The 14,044-nt window shown below is 42.6% G+C and overlaps 1 protein-coding gene across 2 annotated transcripts in view; it reads left to right on the plus strand.

Annotated features, from left to right (window-relative positions):
* Window positions 1–14,044, plus strand: part of LOC116840631 (myosin-I heavy chain) — a 41,832-nt gene that overhangs the window by 15,745 nt on the left and 12,043 nt on the right. For both annotated transcript variants that reach the window (XM_032807562.1, XM_032807564.1), the window contains exon 3: window positions 1,839–1,901. In XM_032807562.1, coding sequence (XP_032663453.1) covers window positions 1,839–1,901 — 63 coding nt within the window. The remainder of the gene's footprint in view (window positions 1–1,838; window positions 1,902–14,044) is intronic.

The following is a 14,044-nucleotide window of genomic DNA, read 5'->3' on the forward strand; positions in this document are numbered from 1 at the left end:
TCTCTCTCTCTCTCTCTCTCTCTCTCTCTCTCTCTCTCTCTCTGACTATAGACACATTAATATCGCCGTGAGACAAGGAACCGAGTTACACAAGGGTGTGCCTCATCGATGGCAGCTTCCTTTGGGCTTTAGGTTTCTACGGTTAATCTTGAACTGAGCACCCTCGGAGAGGATGGGATCGTGTTGCGTTCATGTTGCCGCTCGTAAACCGTACGAGAGAAAACACTAAGAATATCACTTGCTATAAATACGGTTGCCACAGCAAAAACTTCATTGCTGCTGTCTGTTCATACGTGTTTGAGTGGCATTCAGTGGTATAATGACATAACTAAACGTGTCTCCCAACCATTTAGTATTTGACCATAGTTATGCAAGAATGATCCAACTCACTAAATTATGATTTTTGACTTTTTATTGCTAATGGATACATCCTCCTACATCTTTATAATTTTTCGGGCGCGATGGGGAAAGCCAGATCGTTACTTCGTCGGAACGAGTTTCGTAATTCCGGGCCACAGAACACCCCAGCTCGCCCCTTCTTGCAGAAGGGTGTACGTACGATTATAGGTGTACCACCCCCCTCTGCTGGCAAACTGCATGGCATTCAGCAATGAGTCATTCCCCCTATGGGTGACCCCCGAGCTGTGACGTCATTACCGAGCCCTCCTTCGTGCGCTGCCTGTGCCGGCGAAAGCATGTCATCCTCGACTTATTATGCAAGGGATAGAGAAGGCAATAGCGATGCTCCCTGAGGATTTCTTCGGCAATATCCCTGCGGTCGGGGAAAACCGTGCCGTGCAATTCTAAGCGAGACGCCAGTGCCCTCCCCCTCCCTCTTCTCCTCCCATCTATCCTCCTCTCGTCCTTATCGCGGATATTATTTTTCTAAGAAGTGCTCCCCCAAATGTCGCCGCGATTTTATGTACTTCTACCATATATAGGGCTGTACTTTGAAGTAGGTCGCATGATTTCGCAGACACACACCACTTCTGAATTGATTTCAGAAACGAGTAATTGTATAAAATTGAAACGGGTGATCGCGGAAAGTGCTCTTCGAAATAATGCAGAGAGAGAAAGTGTGTCTTTTCTCGGGATTCACATGATTCTCTCCGACGAGTTTTCAATTCGAGATTCATTAGTCGGGACGATTCGGCGCTGGAAATAAATAAATTGTAGAATGCGGCACACGAGTGTGCCGCAATCTCCGTTAAGAAAATATTCGTTGAGATATCATTCGCGAACTCACCGAGCAAACTCTTCTGGGGAACTCTGAACTTCACTCTGTAAGGAACGGACGAACGCCGATGTCCTCGATCGCGCTCGCGGCTCCGAGACTTTTTCTCTCTCTCTTCATAGTAATAAAAATGGATAGAACGGCTTTCCGTTCGTGCTTCATAAAATGCTTCACGCTATGATCGCGATCGAGGCGGAATTGCGAGTTGTTGTAGAAAAGGTCACGCGTTTTTAGGACGATTCGTGGTTGGTGCGCTGCCCAGCTCGTAAGCGCTGAAGGACGCATATTTACGGAGGAACCGTATATGTTGAAAAAGGGGTGGCGTTGCATTGTGACGGCAAAAGGGCGTCTGGTTATGAACGTGGAAAAATGTCAGCCGCATCCCTGAACCGGCGGCGGCACGCCCGTACTACTGTTTATTAATATTAATGAGGAATATATTATAGGTGGTTTATTAATATGATTTAGTTAATTAAGTATGAGTTTATAATAATAATAGGAATGATTAATTTGTTGATATTGACGTACGCGGTAATAATATATTCCACGGATGATATGGATATTCGAACTGTCATGTATTTCCTTAACGTAGACATTATCACAGACGTACACGGGATCCATACTGGTGGCTGTGAACCCTTACAAGGAAGTGGACTACTATACGAATGTGAGTAAAACTAATTAAATTACGCTTCTTTTTTCTATAAGAACTCACGGCGTTGCATCAAAAAAAAGAATATATATTAGATGTACAAATGAATAATCTAAGTTTTCTTAAACAGTTAAAAAGTAATTTTTAAATCAATTAATTCTCTCTTTTTCTGTTTCTTTTGTTATGTAACATTGGCATGAGAGGTACGATCCATTAAGCGTTGCAAACGCTTTGAAACGCCTCAAAAAAAGCTACATTTGGTTCATTATTATGAGCTGTTGGAGCCGGATGCAACAGCTATCAATTCCAATTAATCCGTGTAAAGAAGTCTTATAGTGGTATTTTTTTTAAGTAACTTCGAGGATCACCTTTGCTTTTTGCTTTGAAAATATTCCAGCTGGCAATAGTTAATAACTCATTCTCCATATAACTTTGAGAGGAGATTCTTCTGATACCAAATGGAAAATGTTCTAACATCCAACAAAAGAAATTCTAGTTTCAAATTATAATCCTATATTGTAAGTTAAAAACTTGTACCGAAAGAATATTGTTTATTCTTGTAATGAAGAGGAATAGTATTGTGGTTAGAATATTTTCTTCTAGTTTGCGAACCTTAGGATATATTTTTATTTTAATTTTATGGTCTCCCGAGAGACTACTACATATAAGAAGATTCCGAGGATGAGATTATATTTTATCGGGTGTGTAGGAATCGCGTGCGGCGCGAAGTCGCAAAGTGTAATTCGCAGAAAATTCGACAAATCTTGTCGCTCGAGTAATGCGGTCAAGTTGTCGTGTCATTCTCGGTCTTGCCCTCATCTTATGCAATCTTTGCGCTGCAGTTGCGCGCAGGAAGCGAAGCAAGAAAATAGCATATTGTCATGCAAAGTTAATCCGTCGACGATGAAATGGCTGGAGATATTGCGGCGCGATGACGTAGCGCGTTGCCGTTCGCGTAATTTTGACGAATTTGACGTCGGTGCCGAATAATACAAAACACGCGAATGAGGGCCGCGTTTTTCGATTCTGAGCGAGGCCCGGATGAGTAGTGCATCGAGTGTTATCGGCACGGGACGTGATCGATCGAGCGTGTAGCACAGATGCGTGTGGATCGTTCGCGCGGCCGAAGTGTCATGCGTTTCCTGCCGGTGACAAAAACCGGAAGCACCGGCGAGGAATAGTAAATATCAAGCACAATGCGCGACGCCGCTGGAAAAGGGGGAAAAAGACCGCACGCACTGCACGCGTCAATCTCCCGCCGGAGATAAACCACCGCCACCTTCGTCACCGCCGCCGCCGTTGAAAGATTAAAACTGCTGCCTCGGATCTCTCCTCCCGACGGTTCTCCTGTCCGACGCACTTTTCACATCGTAGCGGCTGTTGCCGCAATGCCGCACCGCGTAGTGCATTACGAAAACGAGAAGCAGCTGTGTGACCTGTTTAGTGAGTCCCCGAGCGAGTCGACATTGTGGCAGTAACACACACATACATATTAATATTGGCCACTGTGTCCATTTTTATTCACTGCACAAGAGCTTGGCCGACCATTGAATCGCCAGGGATATGGCAAATTAATACAATTCGCCGTGCACATGTAACTTTTGCCTGTTTTCATTGGCTCACCAGAGGTCGCACTATCGATTCGTTAAATGCAATTAACTGTTGATATTCCCAGAAGATGCGGTAATATCATGGCGTGATAGTATATTCAACTTGATCTTTTGATCTGAAATTAAGGCTCCTGGCCTCTCGCATTGTCTATCTCTTTTTTAATGTCGTCAGAAGCGAGAAAATGTATGTTAAAAATTCTTGCGAAATACGTTAAAATAAAAATATATATCCATAAAGTAACACAATCGTTTAAACGAATTTGTAAGATATTTCGTACACTTTCCTTTTGCTCTAACAATCAATAATTTGTCGTGAATTAACGTGACATACAATTCATCTTTTTAACCTATTTCTTCGCCTACTTCTATTCAGATTTAAAATAAATTTACAATAAATTATTGATTGTTAGAGCAAAAGGGAAGTGCACGGAATATCTTATAAATTTGTTCAATCAATTGCAAGTGTTACTTTATGGATATATATTTTTATTTAAATGTATTTTACAAGAATTTTTAGCATGCATTTTCTCACTTCTGACGTCATTAAAAAAGAGATAGACAATGCGAGGGGCCAGGAGCCTTAATATCAATACTGATTTCAGATCATTCTCCTGTTAAGGCCAGAATAATTACCGTTTAGCATGATTCTTTTGCAGAACGAAATTTAGATGAACACAGTAACGTTAATGTTCATCACAAAAACTTAACTTTATTTGTATCAAGATAACATTAGTAGACATACACAACAAAAATTTCACACTCCTTGCTCCCATAATTTACAACTTGTTTTACAACTCTTCAAATAATTTTTCTTCCTGTCTTGTAATCCCTTGACATCGCGACGCAATTTTCACGACGAGCAGTTTGTCCTTCTCGAGGAAAAATTCTCTGGAAAAATTGGCGAGAGATCGCGAGAGATCGCAGCGCGCAAAGTCGCGCGAAATATTCCACGCTGAATGCGTGCCACACACGCCGAAAACCGCGATATCATCGCCTCTGTTTGTGTCTCGTGTGTGTGTGTGTGTCTGCGTGTGTTATCGTGACCGGATGCGAGTGCGAATGTGGAGGAAGCGCGCACACGCTCGTATGTGCAATCTGCGTTACGTTCGCGCGGTCGGCGAACGCTTCCTTGCGCGCTTCCTAGCCAGAGACCGATAACGACGCAATTCTCCGCGAATGGCGTGCGCACGTACAATTTGCGTAAACGCTCGCGTGCGATTATCGCGGTCGACGAGTCCTTCCGCGGATTCGCGAGATCCGCCGTGTATAACCGCGACTTTTATCGTATTAGTTCGCAGGAAACGGAAGCGGCGCGCGCGCGACGTGCTTAAATCGCGGCGCGATATCGCGAAACAACGGGACGAGACTCCTCGGCTATTGTTTTTTTTTTTTTTTTTTTTTTTTTTTTTTTCTTTCTAGGTCGCGCGCGTCGACGACGCGAAACTCCGGAGAGAGGCTGTGACAGATACCACGCTTGACTCGGCGCATTCGCTCAGCCACGTGGCCGTGGCGGCCGATAAACGCTGCCAATCGACTGACTACCCTCGAAACGGCGCGCTCATTAGCGCGGAATTGATTTACCCGTTCTCGCGGAACCGCGTCCGACTTTTCGTTATCGCCGCGGTGTCTTCGTCGTCGTTGACGAGCCACGCGACCCACGGGGGCTACGATCGAAAACGAGGGGGAATGTTCCGTTTCAGGGGGTTTATCGGCTCGATAAATTCCACGCGTTTATCTGACGACCGGGAGAGCGCAGGGTGCTAAGTGCAGGTTCTCTCGATAATCGAGCAGTGCACTTTCTCTCTGCCCCTCGCCGCCACCCCTCTCGTCGCGCGTCTATTTTCGGGTGCACGTGAACGAGCGGGTGTGTGTGTGTGTGTGTGTGTATGCTGGCTCGTTTCCTTCCTTCTTTTCTCTCTTCGTTCGCTCGCGTGCCGCACACCCATCGTCGTCGTCGTCGTCGCCGACGGTTGAACCGCGGAGAGAATCCCGGAACGCCGCCCGCCGTGATCGGGCTGCAGGACCGAATTATTTCTGGTATCGAGTACCAGGCGCGCCGGAACAGACGGAACGAGGGGGAAGGAGAACACGCCCTGCCGCGAGAGATGAGCTCTCGAATTTCGTCAGATATATTGATACTTGATCCTTCGGGAACGTTTGACAATATATATATACAGGACATTGAGAGGGAAAGGTCTAGCAGAGACCTTGGGTGACTTTCAGAAGAGGAGGATCCTTTTAACCTTTTATAGGACAAAACTTTTTTTAAAGTGACTCTGATACAAGTTATTTGCATAACATATCTGGATACAAGACAAATATGTGAGATCTAAGAAACTTTATAATATTTATTACGATTATTGCTTGGCGAAAAATCGACCACTGAATGTTCAGTGTAAAACAACAGACATTTTGAACTTTGCGTGAGGTGCGTTAAAATATCGACCACAAACTTATGAAGGCGCCCTGGCAGCAGAACCGCGCCCTCGACACGAGTGGATCGTATTTTCCCAGTTCGGTTGCGGCGCGACGCAGAAGCGACACGTCGCCGCTTCCCCGGCGATTATCCTCTCGAAATCACGAGAGTGATCGCGGAACTCTCCTCCGTCCCTCACGTCGCGACGTACTCGCAGTAGTGACCGGACGATGTCGGCACGCGAGCGCAGGGGAGACAGAGCATTCGTTATCGCACGAGCGCGTGACAATGGCATGCGCTCGTGTTACTTTTTTTCTCTCGCACGAACACACTCGCGCGGGTAGGAGGGTTTCTCGTCGCACCATGAGTTTCGCGCGTGATCGCGAAGGTCAGCCGGGGTACCGAGGACCCCTACACCTAGGCCAGGAGATGGGAAAGGGTGGCACGCCGTGGCGGTGCACGCCCCGCGTTATTGATCGCGCGCACGAGGCGCGCGCGGGATCGGATTCGGCGGGACTCGCCGTGCCCGGTCGCCTCCTGGCGCAGCCACGGCAGCGCGCCTTTCTCCCGTGGCGATACCTTCCGCAAGCTGCGATCGCAATCGCCTGGCTGCGAATCGCCGAATCGCGGTCGATGGGATCAGTTGACGGCGAAGAGGTCGCGACGCTGCTCAGCCTGACGGATTTCCGAAAGTCGACGGAAAATCGTTTTTTAGTCGGTGGAAGAAAAATGCGACACTTTTTCTTGTAATAGATAATGAAGACAACAAGCGCGCTACATTTGCATCCGACGCCCAAAGAAATATTATCTTATCTTTAGCAAAATTCTTTTAAATATACACTGAGAAAAAAAATTTACTAAATTTCAAAAAAGAAAAAAGAGAGATTCCTCTAAGATAAAAAAACATTCTAATACGCACAGAAAAGTGCATACTGCATTCAAGTAAATATTTCAAGCATCTTATAAGTTTGTATCTGCAAATCATAAGTTCATTACGAACACCAAATTTATTCAAGATAATTCTAAATCCTGGTAAGTTTGACATTTCAGTTAAAAATATTTAATTGAGACAAATATTCAGTTCAGCCAATTTCTTCTTAAATAAAGTTTTATGATATTTTCACACGTTTGTTTGGATAGCACTGTGAAGATATTTGTTTAAGGCTCCTGGCCTCTCGCATTGTCTATCTCTTTTTAATGACGTCAGAAGTAAGAAAATGCATGCTAAAAATTCTTACGAAATACGTTAAAATAAAAATGTATATCCATAAAGTAACACTTACAATCGATTAAACGAATTTGTCAGATATTCCGTGCACTCCCCTTTTGCTGTAACAATCAATAATTTATCGTGAATTAACGTGACATGTAATTCATCTTCTTAAACTATTTCTTCGCTTATTTCTATTCAGATTAATTTATAATAAATTATTGATTGTTAGAGCAAAAAGCAAGTGCACGAAATATCTTACAGAAATTTATTATCTGCAGAAATTTGTTTAATCGATTGCAAGTGTTACTTTATGGATATATATTTTTATTTCAATGTATTTCACAGGAATTTTTAACATGCATTTTCTCGCTTCTGACGTCATTAAAAAGAGATAGACAATGCGAGAGGCCAGAAACCCTAAATTAAGTAGTTATTTTCTAAAATTAAAGAAACAAATTTATATATTTAATTTTAGAAAATAATTACTTAATCTAAATAAACATCTTGATAGTACTATCCAAACAAACGTTTTTTGAAATTTAGTAAATTTTTTTCTCAGTGTAGCCTCAAAAAGAGAGATTCCTCTAAGATAAAAAAAACATTCTAATACGCACAGAAAAGTGCATACTGCATTCAAGTAAATATTTCGAGCATCTTATAAGTTTGTATCTGCAAATCATAAGTTCATTACGAGCACCAAATTTATTCAAGATAATTCTGAATCCTGGTAAATTTGACATTTCAGTTAAAAATATTTAATTGAGACAAATATTCAGTTCAGCCAACTTCTTCTTAAATAAAGTTTTATGATATTTTCACAAAGAGAACAAATTCCTCTTTTGTGAGTACATGATAATAAACTTTCCTAAGATATGTGATAAGTATATTTGAGAACTATTATTGAATTTTTACTAAAGATAACCTTTATTTTAAAAAAGGAAAGTAAACTGAGTAATCGATTTTCTTAGCAGAGTAATTATCAGAAGGTAAATCTTCCTTTTGGAATGTCGGATGCGTTTTGAAGTTTGTCATGGTGAAAGTCGCGCAACCTTTCCTTCTTCCACCTTTGTTCTCGCAAGTTTGTTTATTATAAAACACACCTGTGGGAAGGATTGCCCTATCCCTTCGCCGTCGACCGTAAATACGGGCAGATTACGCGAATTCGCGCAGAGAATTCTTGTGTTCTCCCCCATCGTATTTTGCACAGTTTATCACGTAAATTGTCCTTCTTGCTTTCTGTATGTCTCTAATTAACTCCGTGGCTACTTTTACCCGACAGGTATCGACAAGAAACAAACGGAGACTCTCTCTCGTCTATTATTACGAGGAACATCTGCTTCGAGACTCCTTGATCCTCCTTTTAGCTCGTCTTGTCTCGTGATGAAAATTCTATCTACTTCTGCTCGGAAGTTATTGATGACACTTATCTTGGCGACGCACACGGGGTAATAATAAACGTTCGAAGGATTGCTGACGTGTTCATATTGCATTCCTCTTCATTGCCGTGAGAGCGACAATAAAGCCTTCCTCTTTCATACGATTGCATTAATCCTATCGGCGGAGTGTGCTTTGCAAAAATTATAGATTTCAAAGTGAGTGCGTTCAATTTGCATCGACACTCGATTGTACCTATCGCTGAAGCAAGCGTGCGCTTCATGTCCGCTAATTAATCCCTTTCGCCGAATCCGGATTAAGAATAACTCGATGTCTACGATGTGCTCTTACGCCGTTCAATGTGCCGTTACGCTATCAGAGTCCATTTCAACGTCGCTGTGTTGATCGATAGCGCTGTGTTGATCGTAAGCGAGTGTACTCTGATTGTTGTATCACGTGGAGGTGGATGATTGCGAACGGTATACCCGCGATCAAAGTCGCGCAAACATTTGACGACATTAATGGATATACTGGATCCGTAAATGGCGAGAGTACACAAGACCGGTGTGGAGTTTTCACCAGCTGTTACGTGCGGGGTCGCGCTAATTATACGATTGTCGATGTCTCAGCGGCGATGACGAAGCGATTGATAAAAATTCCGCGCGAATCTGCTCTTCCCTTTTGCAGAAACTTTATCTGAGAAGCCCGAAGGTCACTTGTGATATTTTAATCTCCACATCATGCACTGAGAGAAAACTGTATGATATTTGGAACTATAATGGCATAGTAAAAATATTATAGTTAGGAATATAATTTTTATAGTAAATGTTACCATAATATTTGTAATATTTACAATATAAGTATAGTATAACTGACCCGTGTAAAATTTTTACCAAGAATTATAATTATTTGAAATAAAAAATATGGTAAGGTGGCAAATATTGAATGGTAAGAGAAATTAACTATTTTATATAGTCAATACAATTGGAATATTTGGCAAATATATGTACATGTAACTATATTCCCAAAAGGTGCTTTACCATATATATAGAGTAATAAGATGGTGACTATAAATCTGTGTTCATTCTACTATATCTTCATGTTTAGATGAACTATAAATATATGTTTGAGGACAAAACGAACTATAAAATATAGTGAGATTATAGTTATTCCAACTATTTTTTTCTCTCAGTGTACATTCTCTTTACTTAAATCAAATATTGTTTACTTAAATCAAGTAAACAATATTTGATTTAAGTAAAGAGAATGTAGATTTAAGTAAATATGTTAATGGAACCCACCAAGGAAATATTTGTTGATTTTAAGATAATTTTTCTCTCAGTATACGTGTGGAGTAGTCGACAGTATCATTACTCTCATTGTTCCCTGTTGACAATGTGACAGAAAAAGAACGAAAGAAAAGAATCGGTGAATTTTTCAAATCGCCCCAAAGCGATTAACTATGTAATTCGATTTGCGGCCAGTCTGTCGGGCGTCACAGCGGCTAGAGCTTAATCGACAGTCAACACTTGCAATAATCGAGGAGGCCGACGCACCGAAAGTGGGTCGACCCATTTCATCCGCAGGTACGACCACAGGAATCCCCGTCGCGCTCCTTTGTACAAGCGCATTGCAAACAAAGACGTTAGACTCTTCTACCAAGACAAACAGTCGTCATCGATGTTGATCAGCTGGTCGTCCATAAAGACACTTTGTGTCGATGCGACTCGTTATCTGTTCGTTCCGTTTCTCTTTTTTCGGGTTCGCGTCGCCTGGAAGAAGTGGAGCGAGAAATCTCAGGATTTTGCTATCGGAGCGTTGACACGCGCTAAATTCCCTCGTGGACGATACTGATCGATGAACGTGACCCACAAATGAAATGGAACGAGGAATCGACGTCCCTTTGCACTTCCATCGGAGCATCGGAGTCAACAACGCTACAAGAGAGAGAGAGAGAGATGGATAAAAAGAAGGGGAGAAGAAGAGAGAGAGAGAAACGAGAGACAGAGAGAAGCTTGACTTGACTGAAAAGAGCGAACTGAAAGAGAGAAGCTACTTGACACCCCTTTAACACCGTGTGCAAGTTTATTTTTCATGCGTTACCGTCTCTTCAGATCGATACACGTCCAATAATTCTTTTCCTTTTTTCGCCAATCTTTTTCCACGAAAAGAAACTTGAGAACAGCGGTGAATTAAGGTAATTTTCAATTCATACATTAACATACATTAACAAAACATGCACCAGACGAAATCTTTTCAATTTCGGAATGGACGTTAAACTTGTAACGCTTGAAAAATCGAGCGTGACACGAAAGAAACGGCTGCAATACTATGTCGCAAAGTGGATATTTATACGTGGTCCACAGTTTGCTTCTTTGAAAGAAGAAGTGAAAAAAAGGAGGAGAAATGCCGAAACTTCCGGAGCACCGCCACCTGGCACGTGTTCTGACACGCGTATTTTTATATCCCCGCTTGTTTTCTTAAGGGTTTCCGACCCTACCCGCGACTTATCTCGCTCAGCCCATCTCGACAAATATACCACGAGATAATTTCTATCAGGAATAACGCGCGACAAGGGCTGCTTTGAGGTTTCCTTCCACGTCGCACGATTCAACTGCCAGTTGAGGTAGCGACAGTCTGAAAATTCAGTACAAGCCCGTCGAGTGAAATTAAACGGAAATGCCGATGCCCGCATCTACTCTCACCTCGAAGCATCGCGATCGTAAAATCGCAATTTTTCGATAGACATTCTTCAGCGAAGACAACAATCCTATCAATCTCCCTCTTTCAGAGTATCGAGCGGGAAGAAAAATTACACGAATATAACGCCGATCGGAATTGCCACGATTTTCACGAAATCGCCGACAGAAAGAACGCAATTAAACTGCATCCATGTGGATTTTGGACGAGCTACTGCCGATGAAGCTTGCAATATTGTTTACGCGTCGCTATCCCACACAAAGAGGATGTTATGATTTCAAATCGGTTTTTTTCAATTTTTTATGCTTTTAGCAGATCAGGAATAAATTGTGAATAAGATCTATCTTACTAAGGAACATAGTAAATTTCGTTACAAACATAGCAAGTATTTTAATATCACGTTCCATTTCTTAAGATATAAATAGCGCATATGAAATGAAAGGATGGTGAATTGTTGCGGAATATCGACTTCGGTTTCACGGTTACAAAATTCCATCAGTAAGTAAAGAAAATTACGTTTGTAAAGACCGAAAAATAATTCGGCGTCTGACTTGTACTCAACAATACGGAATCTTCCCGTATATAATTCTAATTGACAATCGTACCTGAGAATCGCGATGTGGCTTTGATTGGCCGTAATTTTCCTTGTTCGAAATGGTATCTACACAAAGCCTTGAAATACATTCATATTTCCTATTAGTAACCTTTACTAAAATTCTCCCCATTGCAGAGCGTGATTCATTGATTTCCATTTGGGACTCCACGAGATCCACGCTCATTAATCTCTCCCGCGCGCACAGGCTGCGTCGAAAAGGCCGTTTTATCGCGGATACGATGTTATCCCTTTTTGCCCCTCGCACCGTGCCATTGCAGACGACGAGGGTATTTTGCCCGTTTGTAACGAGCTGACTGGCGCATCGGAGCGCGCCTCGCTGCCTCGAGGGAGGTCTGACGCAAAACTGGGTTGCGCTACTTCGGCGCCGAGGGACTAACAGCCGCGACATAGCCTAGCACGCACTCCTCGGCTGCGTTAATGATCTTCTCCTATGAGCGATCGCTCATTCGCGAGGACACTCGCTGTGACACGCGACTCGCATGATTCCGTCCCGTTCTTTCGCGAGGGTGAAGTAGGAAGTGCTCCTAACGCTTTGCGAGCCATGTGGAGTTGAATTTATCTTAGAGATTCTAAACCTCTCTGCTATATACATGGTGTCCCAGACTCTCCTTTTCACATTAAGTGGGAATGTAGAACGGGTTGAGGTGAACATAAAAGTCCTGTACCGTTTTGCGATATTTGCAGTAATAGTCGAGATATTAATTAAAAAAGATCGGTGAATGATCAGGTATGGTAAATGAGCTGCAGTGGCGCCATCTGCCGTTGTACACTCATACATTAAATCAAACTGAACAAAAAAATCCTTTACCATTTTGTAAATAACCACACAGATTTTTAGATATTAATTAAAGAAAATTTGTGCATTATGGTACACAATCATATATGTAACAATTTTCTTTAATATCCAAAAATCTATGTGGTCATTTGCAAAATGGTAGAGGACTTTTTTGTTCAGTTTGATTTAATGTATAAATGTACAACGGCAGACGGCGCACTGCAGCTCATCTACCATATTTCGCGTGATCATTCACCAATCTTTGTTAATTAATATCTCGATTATTATTGCGAATATCGCAAAACGGTACAGGACTTTTGTGTTCACCTCAACCCGTTCTACATCCCCATTTAATGTGAGAAGGAGAGTCTGGAACACCCTGTATATATTATATTTTTTTTAAATATGGACCTGTCCTTATTACAGAAACGATGAAAAAGCATTTTAAAGTACATTTTTATTCAAATGATATATTTGTAGATGGATAATGTTCAGAGTGCAAACCCCACATGGTTTGGGACATTCACCTAGTTTGCGGAAGGTTAATGCGGTTATTGCATTTGCGAGCTCGACGGAGAAAAAGCTTGACAGCCGTTCTCTCGGTATTAAATTCTAGAATTTGCATTTGCACACAGGACGAAAATTAGTTTTTATTTAAAACTAATAAAATAAAGTAAAGAATTAAAGGCTGATAAAAGTAAATTGGCAGAGGGCAACCGAAATTTTATTGGTTTTTCCCTATGAATTTCTTCAGGCAAAATTCCCCGCGGAAAATGACAAATCGAGGTAGTTGCTGGCGCGAGGAGATGCACTTTTTCAGAGTGCCACGTAAAAAAAGTCAATCATCGCGCGCAGAAGGACGCACAGGGAGGCAGTTCTCGCGCACACGTTTGCACACACGTGTATACTAGGTGTGCACCACGTCGTCCCAGAGGAAAAGGCGAACAAACGAACCAAGGGGGCGGCCGATGAAACTCGTCGGCTGCGTGCCTGTCGAGCGTCGTCGCGATTAATCGGGTTACCGGGGCACCCGGGATACACCCCCGTCCACATTTTTGAGGGCTCCCTGCGGATTATCGCGACGTTATCGCGCACGCAGGCCCTCATATTATATATCAAGTCTACCCTTTGCCCGCCGAAAGCGGGACGTAAAAAAATGTACGACTTTTCCCATCTGACCCGCGTCCTCTGTTTCGCATTTGTCGTCGCGCCGGCGATGCGGCGATTTTATCGTCGTAAAATAGCGAAGCATTAATTCTGCATGCGCGGTTTCGTATTAAATTGCACGCTATCGGATTATGCATAATTATACGTATACGATTGTTGGTCGCGTATAATGGACACACAAATTATGGGATCGTTCGCGAGCAGCCCTTCGGTACTCGGCATTCAGTAGCTGTCTAGCGACAACGCGATCAGGTCTCGCGCTCGTTCGCACCGAAGAGGCGATTCAC

Source organism: Odontomachus brunneus, unplaced genomic scaffold, assembly GCF_010583005.1.
Source record: "Odontomachus brunneus isolate Ranch 3 - 2012 unplaced genomic scaffold, Obru_v1 Obru_scaffold_010, whole genome shotgun sequence".
Taxonomy (NCBI): Eukaryota; Metazoa; Arthropoda; class Insecta; order Hymenoptera; family Formicidae; genus Odontomachus; species Odontomachus brunneus.